The 19,641-nt window shown below is 42.4% G+C and overlaps 1 protein-coding gene and 1 long non-coding RNA gene across 3 annotated transcripts in view; one reads left to right on the forward strand and one right to left on the reverse strand.

The window, feature by feature from the left end:
* The window catches only part of LOC134957738 (uncharacterized), a 141,247-nt gene that overhangs the window by 87,316 nt on the left and 34,290 nt on the right, over window positions 1-19,641 (reverse strand). The gene's annotated exons all lie outside the window — the stretch shown is intronic.
* On the forward strand, window positions 1,804-19,101 carry F3 (coagulation factor III, tissue factor). Of its 2 annotated transcripts, XM_063939853.1 has the most exons (7): window positions 1,804-2,125; window positions 3,696-3,807; window positions 7,148-7,332; window positions 8,941-9,128; window positions 10,696-10,846; window positions 14,922-14,965; window positions 16,611-16,728. In XM_063939853.1, the coding sequence occupies exons 1-7, from the start codon at window positions 2,041-2,043 to the stop codon at window positions 16,638-16,640; spliced, it is 795 nt and encodes a 264-aa protein (XP_063795923.1). In that variant the 5' UTR covers window positions 1,804-2,040; the 3' UTR covers window positions 16,641-16,728. The 2 variants fall into 2 exon arrangements, with proteins under 2 accessions (XP_063795923.1, XP_063795922.1); XM_063939852.1 differs by lacking the exon at window positions 14,922-14,965 and having other exon boundaries at window positions 1,805-2,125; window positions 16,611-19,101.

Raw genomic sequence — 19,641 nt, forward strand, 5'->3', positions numbered from 1 at the left:
CACACAATTCATTTATATTTCAAAGTGTGTGTACATTCACACAATTCATTTATGTTTCATATTCACCTTATACACACAGCCTGAAGGTCATTTAATACAATATTTTTAATATCTTTGTGTATTAAACAAAGTTTGTGTACATTGAGCCATCAGAAAATAAAGGTTTCACTATCTCACTCTCACTCAAAAAATTCCGTATTTCGGCATATTCCATATTTCGGAATATTTGGATATGGGATACTCAACCTGTGTGTGTGTGTGTGTGTGTGTGTGTGTGTGTGTGTGTGTGTGTGTGTGTGTGTGTGTGTATATGTGTGTATGTATGTGTATATATATATACACATACATACATAATGAGGGCTTTTAATTATAAAGTGGGGTTTACAGGCCAGTATGCAAATTGATGTTAATCTTACAATTTTAGGCATAAAAAATGAATCCCATTAGTTGTATAGCAGCATAGCTCAGCACTTCTCAAACTTTTTTTAAATTATGGCGCCCTAGAGTATAAAAAAAAATTTCATGGCACCTCTACGCCAAAAAGTTTTTTTATTTAATTTTTTTTAAAGAAATATTAAATTAAATTAGTTGTGTTTAAATGTCATCCTTCGGTTCTGTTATGTGGTGAGGGACAAGATTTGCTTCTGTTTGTCCACATATTTAAGGATTGGAAACCACTAGTACTGGTTTTGCTTAATAAATTGACCATAATAATTTGATTTGGTCCTGGACCACCAATCCAAGGCACCCCTGCAAGAGCCCCACGTCACCCCAGGGTGCCACGGCACACAGTTTAAGAACCAGTGGCCTAGCTACAGCTGTCTTTTTTATTATGATTATCTATCTATCTATCTATCTATCTATCTATCTATCTATCTATCTATCTATCTATCTATCTAGCATCCTGTTATGCTCCTGCCTAAATTACCCTCTCCAGGAGGGATAGAATAATCTGCTCCTGGACTTCCCTCCAGGGGTGGATCTAGACTTTTCTTTTAGGATGGGGGGGGGGGTTATTAATTATTCCTGACTCCTCCTCTAGCTCTATAATATCACCCTGTACTATTCCTTACACTGTGACTCTCCGCAGCAGCAAAGAGCCAGAAGCCTCAGTAACTGGACACACAACTGATAGGAAGGGAGTTGCCGCGTCAGAGCGCCGGTACCCAGCTGGTGAGTGATCGCACCGGCCTCGCTACACCTAGCTCGCGTGTGGTGTGATTCCCCTATTTGAATTTTGGACTGTGCTGTAGCCTCACTTCTGTAACTGCCACTGGCAAGGAAGTCCACGACCAGAGCATTTTGTACCTAGTGGAATGGGTCATGTTGGAGGGTAAGCACGTGTTACATCTGCCCCACCTGCAGTGCAGATGGTTTTGCCCATTAGAGAACAAATTTTCTGCTGCAATCAGGTCTGAATTAGGCCCCATGTTGGGAGGTATGTAATTTGTCTGCATGATGCATACATTTTTGCAAGGGAGGGGGGACAGGAGGTAGTTTGCCTAGCTCCTCATTGGGGCTTCTTAATTATTGGAAGTATGCTGGGAGAAATAACAAACTACATGGAGACTAAAATTCACTGCACTGTCCACTGAGCTTCCACACTGCCATATCTAGAAGCATCAGCTCAGTGTGTCTGTCACCATAGCAGCTATTCACAGTTTCTTTCTCAAGTTCATTGTAAGTTTAACAGCTGTCAGAAACTGTCACTGAGCGCCCTCTAGCGGCAGAGATCTGGAACAGCCCTCAGTGGCAGAGGCCGGGGCGGGTGGTGAGTCAGGTTAGTGTCCCCTCCCCTCTCTCACCTACACAGTCACACAGCAGCCTCTCTTCATCTGGCTGCCGCTGTATAAATACTCATGAAGCTGCCGGGTCACTCACTAGCATATCATCACACACAGGCTACACTCAGGAGGACAGGAGACACACTACAGAGGGACCTTACATTATAGCTTTTCTATTCTGCCTGGCACTTTCTGTCTGCTAATATCTCTGAGGATTACACGGGGTGACATTCCAGGGGATCTTCTATAAACACTAATGCCTGGATTATATCAGATAATGCATTGCCTACAGGCTCTGACCCTCTGCGCTGTTCTGTTCTGGCAGAGAATCCCAGCACAAGGTAAGATACACACATGGCACATATATTAGGGTGTCTGGACTACTCTTGGTAATTTAAATGCAAGGATGAGATATAATAATATTAGGTTATTATGGACTGAGTTGTCCACATGTTATATTTATTTTATTACACAACAGTGATCAGTGCTGGCTTTGTGTTTTGTAACCTAGGGAATTTATGCGTTAGATTGTAAGCTCCTTTGAGTAGTTCTCTCATTGGTGTCTCTGTTGTGAATAAATTAAATGTTATCATGTCCTATGTGTGGAAAGTATAAGCGTTAACTAGTGGTATATGTAAGAATGAAGCGCATTGTGTGTTGTATTATAGAATTGTTGCAGATGTGTCCAACAAAGTGATAACATAGATTCCACACACTGTGAATAAATAAAGTACTTTTGTAACACTTTGACATGTTGCCCAAAGTTCTATATCCAAGGTTACTGGGACATTGGCTGGGTGAGGTTATTTGACACATGGTAATGTTTTAAGTTAAAATTGCAGGAAGCATATTACCAGTGTGCTATGCTGCAACATTCTCAGGCTCAACATGGACACAACAATTGGTTTGTAGGCTCTGTGTAATGTACAACACAAGTACATGAGCTCAAATATCTCTGGTAATCATTTAAAGTAAACCCCCCTATTCCCAACCGGATGGCCTGGCTTAGTTTTGCTATGACCCATTGAAAACCCAATAGAAACAGCATGATTTCTTTACATTTACGGGAGGAACAGCAGGCGTAGAGGGACTGTGACACAACGCATTTATAACAGGACTTGTTTAGACAGGCACATATAGGTGTGACACAACCTGTGGCCTCATGTCTTCTCTGAAAGAGTTTTGATATGCAATATTTCATATAGGAGTACTGTCTCTCTCAGGGGTGTGATTGATCCTTCCGGTTACTATGGTGAAGGTAATCATTATCCCGGTATCTACAGTTTAAACTTAATCCCAGCAAATAATTAATTTGGTTCCTAGTTTACTGGTTTGTATTTATAGAATGATGGGTGCCTGTGCTCAGGCCACAAACAATTCAATGATTTGATATCCTACTGTACCAAGCACGATTTTGGCCACCACGTTACTAATAGAAACATAATTTGTGGTTATTGTGTTATAGCAGTAAATGTTTTAGATCAACCCCAGTTGATGGGGCAGTGGCTGGGCCTTGAACCACAATGCCATCCAATCGGTAAATTGATACATTTGATCTGACCTGTTATTCCAATTTCCCAGGGTGTAATCTCTACAGGGGTGACTATTACAGGGGAACAGATTTTGTGTATGTTTGTGAGTGTCAATATACTGTATGCATCAGTATCCAGAATTTTGTTATATGTATGTATCCAAATGTTCTCCTACACCAATTACCCTTATAGAATACCCTTAATGAATAGAGAGTATGTTATGCGTTTATTTTATTATATGTGCCTCTAATCTTTCCGTTAATAAATATTTATGTTTAGAATTGTGTATATGTGATTGGGTATTTTTTAAAGTTCCTATTAATGCAATAACTATGAGACATGGTTAGTGTAGTTACTTATATTATTTCATTTTGTGCAGAAGTCAACTTTCAAACAGCAAAAGATATAACATGGTCATCTATCAACTTCAAAACCATTGTAGAATGGAGTCCTAAGCCTACAAACTATACATATACTGTGGAAATAAGAGAGTGAGTATCCGATATAACTGTTTTGTCGTTCCATGCCATGTTAGTATCACAGGTAACAGACTGTATGCCGCGATCGCTATTCGCTATTATTTATATCAGAAGATACATAATTTTTGGTAAATACGCTTCCAATAAGGACCCCCCCTTCCTCTTTCTTTTCTATATCACTGCTCCTCAGAGTGGTTCCAGATGTTTGTGTAAATAAGTTTTTACCTTTATGTGGGTTTATTTTTTTCCGTTCTGATATTAAGAACTTTCAGCATAATAGGCTTCTGGATAGTAAGTAGACAAAACACCAGAACGTTGCATTTCTTCATCAGGCATGAAGATTTTCTACAAATCATTAGAGTAAATGCTATAATACATGGCTGTTCTAATGACATTAATTGGTCCCTGGCTCATGCTACTCATTGTACCTTGGAGAACTTTCAGTAAATTGTTGCAAAAATAAATGTAAGCCTGGAGCTTAATCACCTTTTAGGTGATTTTTTGTATTGGTTTTTTTTTAAATCTCTCTATTGGCCAGACTAGCTCCTATGATATATATATATATATATATATATATATATATATATATATATATATATATATATATAATATCAGTGATGGGGAACCTTTGGTACTCCAGCTGTTGTTGAACTACACATCCCAGCATGCCCTGCTACAGTTTTGCTATTTGGCCAGGGCATGCTCGGATGTGTAGTTCAACAACAGCTGGAGTGCCATGGTTCCCCATCAGTGGTCTATATGATATTGTCCCATATACTGTCTATTATATAGAGTCAACATTTACCAAAAACAGTAGGTTTTTGCATTGTCGTTGCATAATTAAAAAAATGACTGCATGGTACAGATGTACTGATGCTGTCCAATTAGTGAACATTTTCATTGTCAGGAATACTTTGAATGCATGTATTTATAAAAGATCCTTTATTACTGGGGAGATATTGTACCTTTAATTGTATACAGTGTCTTTTTTTTTTTTCTTCAAATAACTGAACTTTGCCTGTAAACTGCATAGAGGTGAGATAAGGGGCCCTGTATTACCAGGTATTGCTTATTACCAGATAAGGGGCCCTGTATTACCAGGTATTGCTTGCTTAGGGTGAACTTCTAGATTACTTGTGTAAAGATACAAAACCAGTATTTACTGTACAGTCTCTACTTTAATCTGTTCTGACCATTGTCCTGCAAACATATCACACATGTCCTCTAAGTATTATTTTTTCCATGTTAGCAATAATTAATGTAGGACTCTAATATGGACTCTCACCATCTTAAATGTGATATTTGTGGGGAAAATCCGTATATCATTATAGCAGGACACTGGGTGTGTGAAACAGTATAATTGCAGTGTTTAATAGGGGATCAGATTAGGGGCCTAATTCAGACCTGATCGCTGCTGTGCAGCCAATCAGGTCTGGACTGCGCCAGTGCCGCAGTGCGCCGGCGCATGCCACACAGCCAATGGGCATTTCAGCCCTGCGATTGACAGGCAGCCTGATTGACAGGCAGAGGCGGTCACTGGGCCAGAGTGGGTGGGTCGGCGGCGTTTGGCCGCCGTATTGGGGGCGCAGTACGGGCAACGCAGGTGTGCCCGGACTGTGCAGGGGACGGGCCGCGGCGGCTGCGTGACGTCACACGCAGCTGCTGCGTCCCGGAGAGCGATGGGTAGCTCCCTGCCAGCGTGCAGGAGCTGCGCTGGTAGGGAGCTACTCTTCAGGTACAATAGCATCACCGCCGTGTAATACTTTTGTACCTGTGGTGGGAGGGGTACGGCCTGACATGCGGGGCAGGTTAGCCCTATGCTGGGCGTCCCACCCCGCATGTCTGTGCAATTGATTGTAGCCGTGCAAATTTTGGAAAGCTACGATCAGGTCTGAATTAGGCCCACGGATCCTGACGGTAAGGATCCTAGCAGTGGAAATACCAGAGTTGATGGCTTTTCTTGCTGTTTCTGATGATCCATTGCTGGTCTAAATATGGCATCCCCCCAAGCAGATATGTATAAAATATATCCAAGCATAATACACGATATATAGTGCTTCACTATAAGTAAGGCAATGAGAATGTAGTGTACAATGCAATATCACTGATAAACTTTATCATTCCACAGCCATGCTTACCTGTATATATTTTAAAGTATTTATGTACCATAAACTGTTTTTTTAATAGCTTTTTGAGAGATAATCAGCACATTTGAAGGAAAAAATCTTTACCCTTACAATTGTTACCACAGATGAAGTGATTCTGAAATTACAAAACATTTTCATTAATGTCGGCTCCTGCATTTCCTCACATTGCCCTCCGGGGCATAATACATTTTACTTTAATGACTACTTATGTTACAATTGCACGCCCTTGTGGCTAAGTTAGCTGACAGCAGATGTCTACCGTTTAAAATATTAACGTCCACATTTTATTAGAAATGTTGGGCAACAAGGGTTTTTTCCATTAACATTCCTGGGTTTGGTTTTTTGAAATGTGAAACATTTTCTCTCGCTTATTGTATGTACAGTCAGATGTGCTGATTGTGGTCTTGTTGACATAAGTGTTACCTACCCATCAGCTTGTTACTACATGCACTGAATGACTCTACTTTGTAAAGTTCTACATCTAAAGGAGTGCATTCACCTGCAAGGGAAAATGATGTGATAATGATCGCATTCCATCTCACCCTGTATCAATAAAACTCATATGAATGACCTAAAATGGAAGGAAAGTTGGCATATTTACAAAGATTGAGGCAAAGATTTGTGGTAATGGGAAAAGCAATTTTTTAAATTTTTTTTTTAGTAACACTTCTTGTTAAGTTCTGGAGGTCAGTCCTTAGGTCCACACAGAACCTAAAATGGCTTAAAACGTGCAATGGGAAATATCTTGTTGCATGATGCCGTTACATATTGGATCGCGTTTAGGCTTAGTTGACCTAAAGATAACCTATTCCCACACACACAGTGGGAGCCATTTTGTGGTCAGCACCATTATTCCTGTGAATGTGAATGCTAACAATTTACTGGCAACCAGAGACACCACTGACATAACAGCACTGGTTCCTAGTGAACAGATAGCTCTCTTTAGGCCACAAAATGCCTGCTTCCACTGTATATGGTCAAAATGGCTGCCTTATAATGAGAAACATGAATAGTTTCAATAATATAGTGTCATTTATATGACACCCTACAAATTCCTTGTAACTTACTGAACTTACATTATATGTCTTCAAATGTAGCATTGATAAGGTTAATTGCTATTAGTATATAAAAAGCAGCCAATTAGAAATGGTCAGAAGCTAAACCAAAAAGTCTAAATGTTTAATGGCCCACTTCTGTTCTTTTAGCCAATTTTCCGACTGGAAAAAGAAGTGTATCTACACAAAGAAGACGGAGTGTGATGTCACAGATGTCGTTCAGAATGTGAATTATAAATATGATGTCCGAATCATTTCAGAAATATACACACAAGACATTATAGCAGAGGAATTTCCCTATGCTGACGGCCCTTCTTTCTCACCTTATGAAGAAAGTAGGTGACATTCTTTACATCCAGCTTATACAAACATAACTGCTAGAGTCACAGTCAGGAAGAGATTCACATGTTTTTTGTTTTTTTTGTTTGTTTTTTTAGAGTGAAGCATTAATGCTTTTACAGAATTGCCCTATGTCAGATATATACAGTATGGCTTTCATAGTTGAAATTAGTGCAATGGTCTAGTTATACCCCTTTTCCACTGAAGTTGCGGGTCTGACTCGGGATTTGGAACACAGTTCCAAGCCAGGTCAGCCTGAGACATGACCCCCTTTCCACTGCGGCGCAACCCGGGAATATCCCGGGTCGGCACCGTTTAAACTGCACCCGGGTGCAGTGTCTTCTGGCCAGCGCTTGGAGATGATGTCATCTCCAAGCACCGGGAAAACCGGCAGTTCGGGACCCTCGGGGCATGTCTCCAGTCCCGTTAGGCCACTCCCCCAATTTGAAGGTGCCCATCGTCATACTGGGGGCAAGCACACACTTTCCCAGCCAGCGCCGGTGCCCCCCCCCCTTTCCCAACCGCCCGCGGGTCACTGCAGTCAGGGAGGTAGGGGTTCTAGGCATGCTGTAAACATGTCCTGGGTCGGATGACCCGGGTAACCCGTTTATACTACACCCTTACTTGGGTCACTCCCGGGTCCAACCCAGGTAGCTACCCGGGTAAGATTCCCGGGTCACTTGACCCGGGTTTTTTCTGAGGGAGCCGTTTCCACTACCAGAAAACCTGGGTCGATGCTAGTGGAAAAGGGGTATTAGTTGCCTTATCTTTAGTTACTTTGTGTTCCCTTGTCACAGTGCTCCCTTTTAAACATTTGACCAAGCTGAAAGTATCTTTTTGATTTTTAAAAGGATGAGACTAGGCAGTGTTGTTGTTGTTGTTGTTGTTGTTGTTGCTGTTGTTATTATTAGATATTATAATAATAATATTCAACTCTATTGAAGCCTCTGTTTGTTTTCTATGAAGTACGTCATCTTGGATAAGCCATTTGGGGCAAAATTACTTACTAGCACTTTCCTAATGTCTTTGGCAGTTTCGGCTACTAGGTTTAAAGAAGCAATTGTATTCCATGCAAAACCAAATTTAGCAGCTGGTGTCACAGGTGCTATTACTGTCAAGAATACATGTAGTGCACTTTGTAAGAGCTGCAGCAAATGTTTGTTGACAATGGGCCTAATTCAAGATGATCGCAAAAGCAAAATCTTCCTCTAATGGGCAAAACCATGTGCAGTGCAGGTGGGGCAGATGTAACGTGCAGTGAGAGTTAGATTTGGGTGGGGTGTGTTCAAACTGAAATCTAAATTGTAGTGTAAAAATAAAGCAGCCAATATTTATCCTGCACAGAAACAAAATAACCCACCCAAATCTAACTCTCTCTGCAAATGTTATATCTGCCCATGACCCCCCCCCCACGCAGTGCACATAGTTTTGCCCATTAGAGGAAGATTTTGCTTTTGCAATCAACCTTCAATTAGGCCCAGTATGTAGTGTTAGGATATATGTATGTGTGCATGGTCAGTTATTTTCTGTGGTCACAGCTCACCAAATTTCTCCACAAATGTGTTGCTGCATTAGTTAAAATGGTTTTTACCTTTCATTTTTAGCAATTATTGGAAAACCAACCATTGAAAGTTTTGACTTCAACAAAGAACACACCAAACTGACAGTCATTGTTAAAAATCCCCTGACGCCTTACAGATTTCCAAATAACACTTTTAAGTCTACTCTGGATATATTTAAAGGTGACTTTATTAATACTGTTTACTACCGAAAGGCCGGCAGCACAGGAAAGGTAAATATAGACACTTGGAGAAACTTCTAAATGCCAAATTGTTTTCTGTTGGTCAGGTCTTTGAAACCAAGAAGCGCCTATTTTACAAGGTCTTGACATGGGATGGGCGCAGAGCCGGCCCTAGGCATAGGCAAACTAGGCAAATGCCTAGGGCATTTGATATGCTTAGGGGCACCAGCAGCTTCTGCTGATTAAAATGATATGCGGCATGCCTATATTCTGTGGAAATCACTGTAATGTAGCATTTCGTATGCAGATACAGTTACAGTCTCACACAGTATATAGGCATGCTGCATATCATTTTAATCAGCAAAAGCTGTTTGTGCAGCCTAGCCACACAGTAATGCAAATAAGATGCATTTTCATAAACAAAAGGCGCCCCAACATTAGCAGAGCTGCCAACTGACTCATGCCAGGCATGTCCTGCAGAACTAGCGGCGGTGCTAGGGGGCACCAGCCAAAATCTTGCCTAGGGCATCGTATTGGTTAGGGCCGGCTCTGGATGGGCGACATACAGCTGTTCAGCATTTTCTTGGCTATTGTGTTGTGTAGTAATGTATACCTATACCAGTCGTGTAGACATGCTGGGGATAACCATTCTGAACCAATATTCAACAGACTGCAGAGTATATAATCGCCAGGAATCGGCAACATAATTCAGGATGAGTTGTGGACTGAAACAATTAAGTTAATGTAGTTTATCAGTTCATTAGACACACAGTGGTCTATGTACTAAGCCTTGGGGAGAGATAAAGTACCAGATAATCGGCTCCTAACTGCTATGTTAAAGGCTGGGTTTGAAAAATGACAGTTAAAAGCTGATTGGCTGTTACTTTATCTCCGTCCACTTTAGCTCTTTCCAAGGCTTCGTAAATAGACCCCATAGTGACCTGAGGGCATATGCATCAATGCTTGTAGAGAGATAAAGTGGAGAGAGATCAAGGGGTCTATTTACGAAGACTTGAGATAAGGTGGACAGAGATAAAGTACAAGCCAACCAGCTCCTAACTGTCATTCAAACACAGCCTGTAACATGACATTTAGGAGCAGATTGGCTGGTACTTTATCTCCATCCACTTTATCTCTCTCCAAGGCTTAGTAAATAGATCATAAAGTACCAGCCAATCAGCTCCTAAATGTCTTGTTATAGGCTGTGTTTGAAAAATGACAGTTAGGAGCTGATTCGTTGGTACCTTATCTGTCTCCACTTTATCACTCTCCAAGCATTGATGCTCATTTTATTGATAATAATTAATCTTCATGAATATTGTATGGTCAGTGTTTGTGGCAGATGTGATTGTTTTATTTATTCTTAATTAATTTTAGCCAATTTATAAATGTAAAAAATACTTGTGATATTTAGATTTTCAGTCTCAAGCTTAAGACTGACTCTGTTAAGTTCATTTCTTAGAAAAACAACTACTGTGCACTTTAGGGCAAGTTAAGTGATTTGACCTGAGAGTTAGAGAAGACTTGTTCTTGTAGTCCAGTGTATGTATATTTTGTATTTGTTTGGTGTCCATGAATGTAGACATCTTACTTATAGTCATTTCGATTATCTTTGTAGAAGGAAGCAGTTTCATCGACCAATGAGATTGTGATAAACACAGAGAAAGGAGAGAGCTATTGTTTTTTTGTACGGGGAACTGTTGAATCTCGCAAAGTGAACCGTTACAGCCAAGACTCTAATGAGAAGTGCACCTCATCTGGAAGTAATGGTATGTATCCATACAGACTGACCGGTATAAACTGTTCTGTTCTGCGGTTGTAAAATAAATATTCTGTGGATCATCTGGCTGTGAGAATTCTTGAGGCAGATATTTGAGACTTTTTTTTTGGCGTCATATTAAAAGGGTCCTGTAATTGATGCATAATTGTTAGTGCAAGCTAAACATCTAGGTAGGAGGATCATTTAGCTCATCATTAGCAACAACCAAATCCAACACCACTTCTATATGTACTAGGTGCTTCATCGCGCCCTACGGGCGCTCTTCACACCGTCGGAAGGGGCTACGCCCCCTTAACCCCTGCACGCCTTTCTGGGGTTCAATATATGGAGTATTACCTGCATTCCTAGTTTTGTTAGTGTTTGAATATTGCACAATGATGGGGCGTCCGATGGTGAAGGGGGCGTAGTCCCTTGCAACAGGAAGGGGTTTGGGGAGTGGGGACCGCGGATGGGGGAGGGGGTATGAAGGCGCTGTGTGTGGGGTAGGAGCAGGGGTGTCACAGGTGGGGGATGGCAGCTGCAGGGCTGTTGCGGATGGAGGAGGGGTTCCGAAGGCGCTGCAGATGGGGAAGGGGTGGGTGCGGGTGTGCAGGGGGCGTGGTGGGTGGGGGAGGGGTGGATGCGGGGGTAACGTGGGTGGGGGAGTGGCGGGTGCGGTGCTGTTGCGAATGGTGTAGGCGATGCAGATTGGGAAGGGCCTGCTGCGTGGGTGGGGTAGGGGATCCAAAGGTGCAGCGGGCGGGGGAGAGCCAGATGCGGGGTGTGGCGGATGGGGGAGGGGCTGCTGCAGACGGGGGAGGGGTTTGGAAGACACTGCGGGTGGGGTAGGGGGTCCGAAGGCGCAGTGGGTGGGGGTGCCACGGGTGGTGGAGGGGCAGGTGCGGGGGTTTGCGGGGGATGGGGAGGGGTCCAGGGGCGCTGCAGGTGGTGGAGGGGCAGATATCAGTGCACATAGTCTCTGTGGTAGTTAGTGAGGGTTGGTGATGGTGTGTGAGGGGTGAAGGCCAGTACACAGACAGGCAGTTAGAGAGCAGGATGAGGGTGACAGGGCATAGTGACGGGGAGTACTTAGCAGATATAGGGGTGGGCTACAGGTGTGATGTCACAGTGTGTGTACCTTTGCTCTCATGTGTGAGGTATGTGAGGTATATGTGAGGTATGTGTGAGGTATGTGTGAGGTAAGGATGTGCGGGTCGTGGTGGCCACTAACCTCCTGGCTGCTGCTGTGAGATGGTGACTGCAGAGGGAGGGAGCTCAGACCCAGCAGCAATGGGTCGTGGTCAGCATTCCTTCCTGGCCCCGTTCCGCCGCACACTGTCCGCCCCGTGTGACGGGCGTCATTCCTCCATCCTGCATGGCAGCGTCAGCTGCTGTGATCGCGGAGCATAGGTAAGCGTCCGGAGCCCTGTGGGCGGGCAGGCATGGTGTTTCCCTGGAGAGGTGCGGCGCGCGTCCTTAGGCTGCAGACGGGGGGAGCTCCGGCCCAGCAGCAATGTTGATTAGTGCGTGTCCCGTCCTGGCGCTGTCCTGCTGCACATGCTCCGCACCGCTTGCCGTTAAGCATGGCAGCCCTTGTATGTATGCTGCAGATGCTGATCTAGCGGTGCCTGAGTTAGCGCCCTCTCCCTGGGGTGTGGGTGTCAGGCGGCAGGTATGGTGTGTAGGTGGGAGAGGAGCTGCGGGCGGCGACTCGCTGCCTGCAAGTACCCTCCATATCAGCGCTGTTCCCCTCCCTGCAGATAGTGTCAGTGGCCGTGGTGTACTTTTGCTACTGGTGGCCAGGGCCGGTGCTAGGGTGTTCGGCGCCCCCCTGCAAACTATGAAATTTGCGCCCTCCCATATTCCTTTGTTGTGCATCGGGAAAAGTGGGGTGGTCTCACAACTAAGGGGCATGGCCACACAATAGTACCCCCATTTAAAATTACGCCACAATGTAGCACAATCTTATTCATCTTATACGTAATGCCCCACCCGTAGTAGTAGCGTCCTTATACGTAATGCCCCACCCGTAGTAGTAGCGTCCATATACGTAATGCCCCCCCAATAGTAGTAGTGTCCTTATACATAATGCCCCCCCAGTAGTATTAGCAGTTATATGTAATGCTCCCCAACAGTAATAGTAGCGTCCTTATACATAATGCCCCCCCAGTAGTAGTAGCATCCTTATACATAATGCCCCCCCAGTAGTAGTAGCATCCTTATACATAATGCCCCCCAGTAGTAGTAGCGTCCTAATACATAATGCCCCCCAATAGTAGTAGTGTCCTTATACATAATGCCCCCCCAATAGTAGTAGCAGTTATATGTAATGCCCCACAACAGTAATAGTAGCATCCTTATACGTAATGCCCCACCCGTAGTAGTAGCGTCCTTATACGTAATGCCCCCCAGTAGTAGTAGTGTCCTTATACGTAATGCCCCCCCAGTAGTAGTAGCAGTTATATGTAATGCCCCCCAACAGTAATAGTAGCATCCTTATACGTAATGCCCCCCCAGTAGTAGTAGCAGTTATATGTAATGCCCCCCAACAGTAATAGTAGCGTCCTTATATGTAATGCCACCCCTGTAGTAGTAGCATCCTTATACATAATGTGCCCCCAGTAGTAGTACCGTCCTTATACATAATGCCCCCCCAGTAGTAGTAGCATCCTTACATGTAATGCCCTCCCAGTAGTAGTAGCACCGTCCTTATACATAATGCCCCCCAGAAGTAATAGAGTCCTTATACATAATCCCCCCCCCCCAGTAGTAGCGTCCTTATATGTAATGCCACCCCTGTAGTAGTAGCATCCTTATACATAATGTGCCCCCAGTAGTAGTACCGTCCTTATACATAATGCCCCCCCAGTAGTAGTAGCATCCTTACATGTAATGCCCTCCCAGTAGTAGTAGCACCGTCCTTATACATAATGCCCCCCAGAAGTAATAGAGTCCTTATACATAATGCTCCCCCCAGTAGTAGCGTCCTTATATGTAATGCCCCCCAGTATTAGTAGCCTCCTTATACGTAATGTCCCCCTATAGTAGTAGCGTCCTTATACGTAATGCCCCCCATAGTAGTAGCGTCCTTATACGTAATGCCCCCCCTATAGTAGTAGCGTCCTTATACGTAATGCCCCCCCATAGTAGTAGCGTCCTTATACGTAATGCCCCCCCATAGTAGTAGCGTCCTTATGCGTAATGCCCCCCCATAGTAGTAGCGTCCTTATACGTAATGCCCCCCCATAGTAGTAGCGTCCTTATACGTAATGCCCCCCTATAGTAGTAGCGTCCTTATACGTAATGCCCCCTCTATATTAGTAGCGTCCTTGCATGTAATGGCCCCCCCAGCAGTGGCGTCCATAAAGTGCGCACACACAGACATACCTCACACACACACAATTCACACATATATACAAACACACACACCCCACCATATATACACAGACACACACACACACACACACACTATATATATATACACACACACACACACACACACACTATATATACACACACACACACCACTATATACACACACGCACACACATTTCTCTCTCACCCTCCACTTACCAAGTCTGGCTGGCCGTCACTGCAATGCTGATTCCACCACTGTTCAGCTGTCTGGTCCCGTGTAGCTCCGCCCCTCTATTCCGTGTAACTCCGCCCCCTCGTGGCGCCGTAGCTCCGCCCCCTTTTCGAGACCCGCACAGCACACAGCCCGCTGTCACAGGTGATTGGGGGGGGGAGGACAGGCACAGCAGCCGGCAGCTAGTGGCCATCCTCACCTCCATACTGTAAGGTAGGGTCTTGCACCTGACTGCTGCTGGCACTGGGTATGGAGTAGCTCCCTGCAGCAGATGCAGTTGACTCCGCCCAGCTCTGTGACTCCGCCCAGCGTTACGAGCACAGAGTCACAGATTAAGGAAAATATATAGGAGATACTTCAAAGAACTTTCATTACTCTAGTTCATAAATTCCATATGGACATGAACTCCCTTCTATTGTACCTGCATTGCAATGTACATATGCCCTATAATCTATATGTTATAGACTGCATCTCTGAATTTACTTTTACTTTTCAGCTCTCAGTGGTTTAGCGACGTCCACTGGATTTGTGTACCTCTGTGTAAGTTGACTCGTCCAGTCATGACTTCATTAGACATGTGGGGGATGGGTCCTCTTGCATAATGCTCTTATTGATGCTTTCCAGTCCATTCCCACGGCAAAAGGAGTCAATAAGTCAAATTACTTACAGACTACTCTCTATTCTCTATAAACTCTCGCCCCCCCTTTTCACTGTCTTCCAATTTACCAACACATTACTGATCATTACTGGTAATGTGTTGTGGCTTTCTCTAACACTGAATTGTTGAATTGTAAGAGGTGGCATTCATTACTAGTCATTAAGTAGCACCGATCTTGAACAATTGGGTTTTTATAGGGCTCAACCGTTATCAGTGGTCGCATTTCCTGTATTGGGCAAGGAAAGTTAAATGAATATAGAACATATTGAAGCGTTTTTCACTGTGTTTTACTGATTACATATCCTCCATGTACTACTGTAACAGAAGGTTGTACCACTTCTGTAATATAATGTGGCACCAGTGTCAGAGAAGCCACCCCCCCCCCCCCCCCGCGCCCAGACATGTGACATAATGAAGCTGTGCTGTGAGGATAGGGCCTTCGGCACCAGGATAGGGAGCCCTGCTACAGGCACTACTGGCTGCAGGTGCCATTCAAAGCACCCTGCTACCCAAATGTAGGTGTGCTGGAGGGCAGTGGTGCTGCCCCCAGGGACCTACGCCCTCAAGGCCAGCACCACTCGCACACACTACTTACAGTCTTACAGTTCTGCTGTAATATTTGGTTGCACTACTGCAGTGTTAGAAGTGGCACTACTTCTGTAAAAGAAGGGGATAGTATTACTGTAACAAAAGGAAACAGTCCAACTCTAATAGAAGGAATTTCTACTGCTGTAATAGAATGGGGCAGTATTACTGTAATGTAATGGGCACTGCTGCTGTAATAGAATGGGGGCAGTATTACTGTAATGTAATGGGGCACTACTTCTATAATAGAATGGGGCAGTATTACTGTAATATAACAGGGCACTACTGATGTAAAAGATGAGGGCAGTATTACTGTAATAGAAGAGGGCACTACTGCTGTAATTCATTGTATATCCCTATATTCCTAAACATATGTTGGTTGGCTGGGAGTCATAGATAGCAAAACCTGACTTTGGTTGGAATGTCAAAGGTTGTAATAACCTCTGTCACCTATACCCTATGAAGGTGATGCATTTAATTTGCCGGCTGTCGGGATCCCGGCGGTCAGGATACCACCATCGCCAGAAAGCCGACAATGCCGCCAGCTGGAATTCCGATGCAACAGAGCTATTCCCACTCATGGGTGTCCGAGCCCCATTGTATACCAGCAGTAAGGAACTTTCCTTACCAGGCAGCACATCAGGAACTGATAGCAATATTCTTATGAATATCACAACCGCTTACAAAGTGACATCCTCTGTGTGTAGACAGCAGATGGACTTCATCTTATCAGCCTTCTAGGTTCTAATATTACTGGGTATAACATCTCCAACTACTAACATGTGGAGCTTTGGTGAAGAAGTAAATAACACAGCATATGTATTTTCATTGTACATGAGATACATATATTTACGTTGTGTATCTCTTGCATGCCTGTGAACTTCTGCCCATCATGGAGGGTATTGTAGACTAATAAGCAATGTCTTTATTTTCTTTTTTCAGAATTTGATCTTACTGTTGTGGTTGCTGTAGTTGTAGCATTGGCTCTCATCATAATTATATTAATACTGTCGGTGATCCTGTGCAAATGCAGAAAAGCCAAGGAGGAAAAGACAAAGGAGACGGTGCCATTGAATGACGTTACAGCCCTGCCCTGAGCCGTCTGCCTTCACTTGCTACTGTAACCTGTGGCTGCACAGGGCACACTACCTACTACTCGTGAGAGTAGTGTAGGATATAACTGGTTTTTGTGAAACTTATTGGTTTGATCATTTTACATGCTACAGTACTTGTTCTAAGTACAAATTGTTTTAGTTTTGTAAATGGAAGTATGCTTTCCGTTTTAGATATGTATTTAACACTAAATCTATTTTTTAAGAATAATATTAATAATATGCTTGAAGCCAGGTGAAGATTGAGAATTTGCCTGGAAAATTATCAGTGGCAGAAGGCTGCACTGATGCGGATTTATTAATAATAGCAATAAAATGATATGTTCAAAGCACTACCAAATAACACTACCGAGGTACAAAGTAGATGAATAGATATGCAATAGCGGCTATGGTACAAACTAGTGTCCCATAGTACATAGATTGTTCTATAAAACCAAATAATAATGTGTTTGTGAACCAGTCACATTCTGCTAAGCACACAGACTGTATCTGCTCTATTATATATATTGTATGAGTTAAGCAGATGTGGTTTATAAACTGCATTTTGTTCTGCTGACAGACAATGTATTTTTCTGTTTTGTGTGGTTCATTGGTAGGCAACCTGTAGATCTTAATAAGTTGAGGAACTATGAGTTACAGCACGGCTGGCTGAAATTTGTAGTTCACAACATCTTTAGGTTGTCTAAGGTTTACTTAGTCCAATAGGAAGACTGTAGAGTCATTAGAATATGATATCAGAGAGTTCTATTAGATTCCTCTAAATTATTCCTGACAGCCAATAGGAAAGCTGTAATGTCACTAGAATATAAAATTAGAATGTTCTATTGGATTCCTATAAATCATTCCTGATATCCAATAGAAAAGCTGTAATGTCACTAGAATGTTCTATTGGATTCCTCTCAATCATTCCTGACATCCTATAGGAAAGCTGTAATGTCATTAGAATATGATATTAGAACATTCTATTGGATGCCACTACATCATTACTGACATCCAAAAGAAAAGCTGTAATGTCACTAGAATATAATATTAGAGAGTCCTATTAGATGCCTCTAAATCATTCCTGACATCCAGTAGGAAAGCCACAGTGTCTAGAATATATTGGATGTTCAAATCATTCCTAATTATATGAACTCAAGAAGCCATTAAATTACATTACACTAAAAGGCTTACAATGTCACTATGATATCCCACATCCTATAGATGCAGCTGAACTATTAATGATATAATTAGAGAGGTACATTGCGAATAGAATAGTTAATTAAATGTTTATTTTAATATTATAAACACTTTAATTAAGACTATACAAATGTTTTCAAATTGCAACCAGAAACCATAACAAGTATGAACTGCTATGACCTAATGAAAAACATTCAATATTTTTGCAAGTAATTGGTGACTGAGACAGAGGAAGCCAATAATAGGATCTGTCCATCCAGCTCCATTATGGTGCCTTAGCACAAGATGGCGTCCCAGGTGATATGTGGAGTGTGTGATGAGGTTGGTGCACAACACACCTTTTAATCATGTGCGCCCTGCTTATTACATCTGCTCATTCCTTTGTTTGCCAAATAACCTCCTGTATCAGGTGTATAAAATGTGAGGTTCCTATTAGATAACTGTGAACCATATAAGATTTCTTGAATGTCATGTCAGACTTTCTTCATCGTTAACCCTGAGAATAACAATTCCTATATAATTAGTTTGTAGTTATTAATACTTAAACTACAAACTAATTATATAGGAGGAAGGGGGGAATAAATTATTGGCCATATGCAGCTGTGCACCCCAATATGACAGATGTTTTTGTGCTTCTCTGGTGTGCGACAAATGATCTGCCATTTTGTTGGTCCTGAGGTGACAGAGAAACGGTTGGAACACTGGCACCTCACGCCCACTGCTGATAACTGAATACCCCAGAATGAATGATAGAAATTGCTTAAACAACAATCTTCATTTATAGACAATAGAAGTTCTCTGTGAGCAACACACACTGCTGTGTATTTTCACTGCTGCTGTAACCCATCACTACATCCTCTGACCATCACTGCCTTACATTTATATAAAGCACAATCGGGTTCTGCTGAGAGACAAAGCACTTATTTAAAGAATACTGTATTTTTCTACTGGAACTTATGTATGGACATTTTTGAGGATTTCTTTTATAAGATGATAATCGTGGGTATTATTTATATAATATATGATTTTTTTATGTTGTGTATGGTTTAATATAGAGTAATATTTTTATTTGCATTTGTAAATAATTAGTAATTTATTTTCATAGGAATTATTACTGAAATAAAGGTGAATGGGAAATTGTACCGAGTCCTGTATATCGTTAATTCATGATAAAGTTTATTAGACATATTCTTCACTCCAGACTAAAAGGGCAGGTTTTTAGGGTGCACTTATAATTATAGCCCAGATTTATCAAGCCTTGGAGAGTGATAAATTGCACGGTGATAAAGTACCAACCAATCCGCTCATAACTGTCCTGTTACAGGCTGTGTTTGAAAAATGACTGATTGGTTGGGGCTTTATCACTCTCCAAGGCTTGATAAATCTGGGCCAAAGTCTGAAAATGACTGTTTGACATATATGTCATTTAACATGTTAACATTACATAATACCACAAACAGTCATCCTTCTTTTTTTTAACTGAAGTATTTTTATTGAAATAGAAAAATAATTTTATATTACAGATCTTTTAAGTCGGTGTAAAGATACATATACACAATAGTACGTCAACAACCAGTCTGTAACAACATTAAAGTAAACAGCAGGGGGAAGAAAAAGGAAAGAAAAAAAAAATAGATGAGTATGTGCATGCCCTTAAAACTCATCTATAAACCCATAGGGTT

The sequence above is a fragment of the Pseudophryne corroboree genome, chromosome 9, assembly GCF_028390025.1.
Source record: "Pseudophryne corroboree isolate aPseCor3 chromosome 9, aPseCor3.hap2, whole genome shotgun sequence".
NCBI lineage: Eukaryota > Metazoa > Chordata > Amphibia > Anura > Myobatrachidae > Pseudophryne > Pseudophryne corroboree.

Excerpts from the sequence above, each read along its gene's own strand:
- F3 (XM_063939852.1), top strand. The coding sequence starts at position 2,041 with ATGCCTGGATTATATCAGATAATGCATTGCCTACAGGCTCTGACCCTC. Across the intron at positions 2,126-3,695 it reads GCAGAGAATCCCAGCACAAG|AAGTCAACTTTCAAACAGCA; the intron begins GTAAGATACACA and ends CATTTTGTGCAG. Across the intron at positions 10,847-16,610 it reads CACCTCATCTGGAAGTAATG|AATTTGATCTTACTGTTGTG; the intron begins GTATGTATCCAT and ends TTCTTTTTTCAG.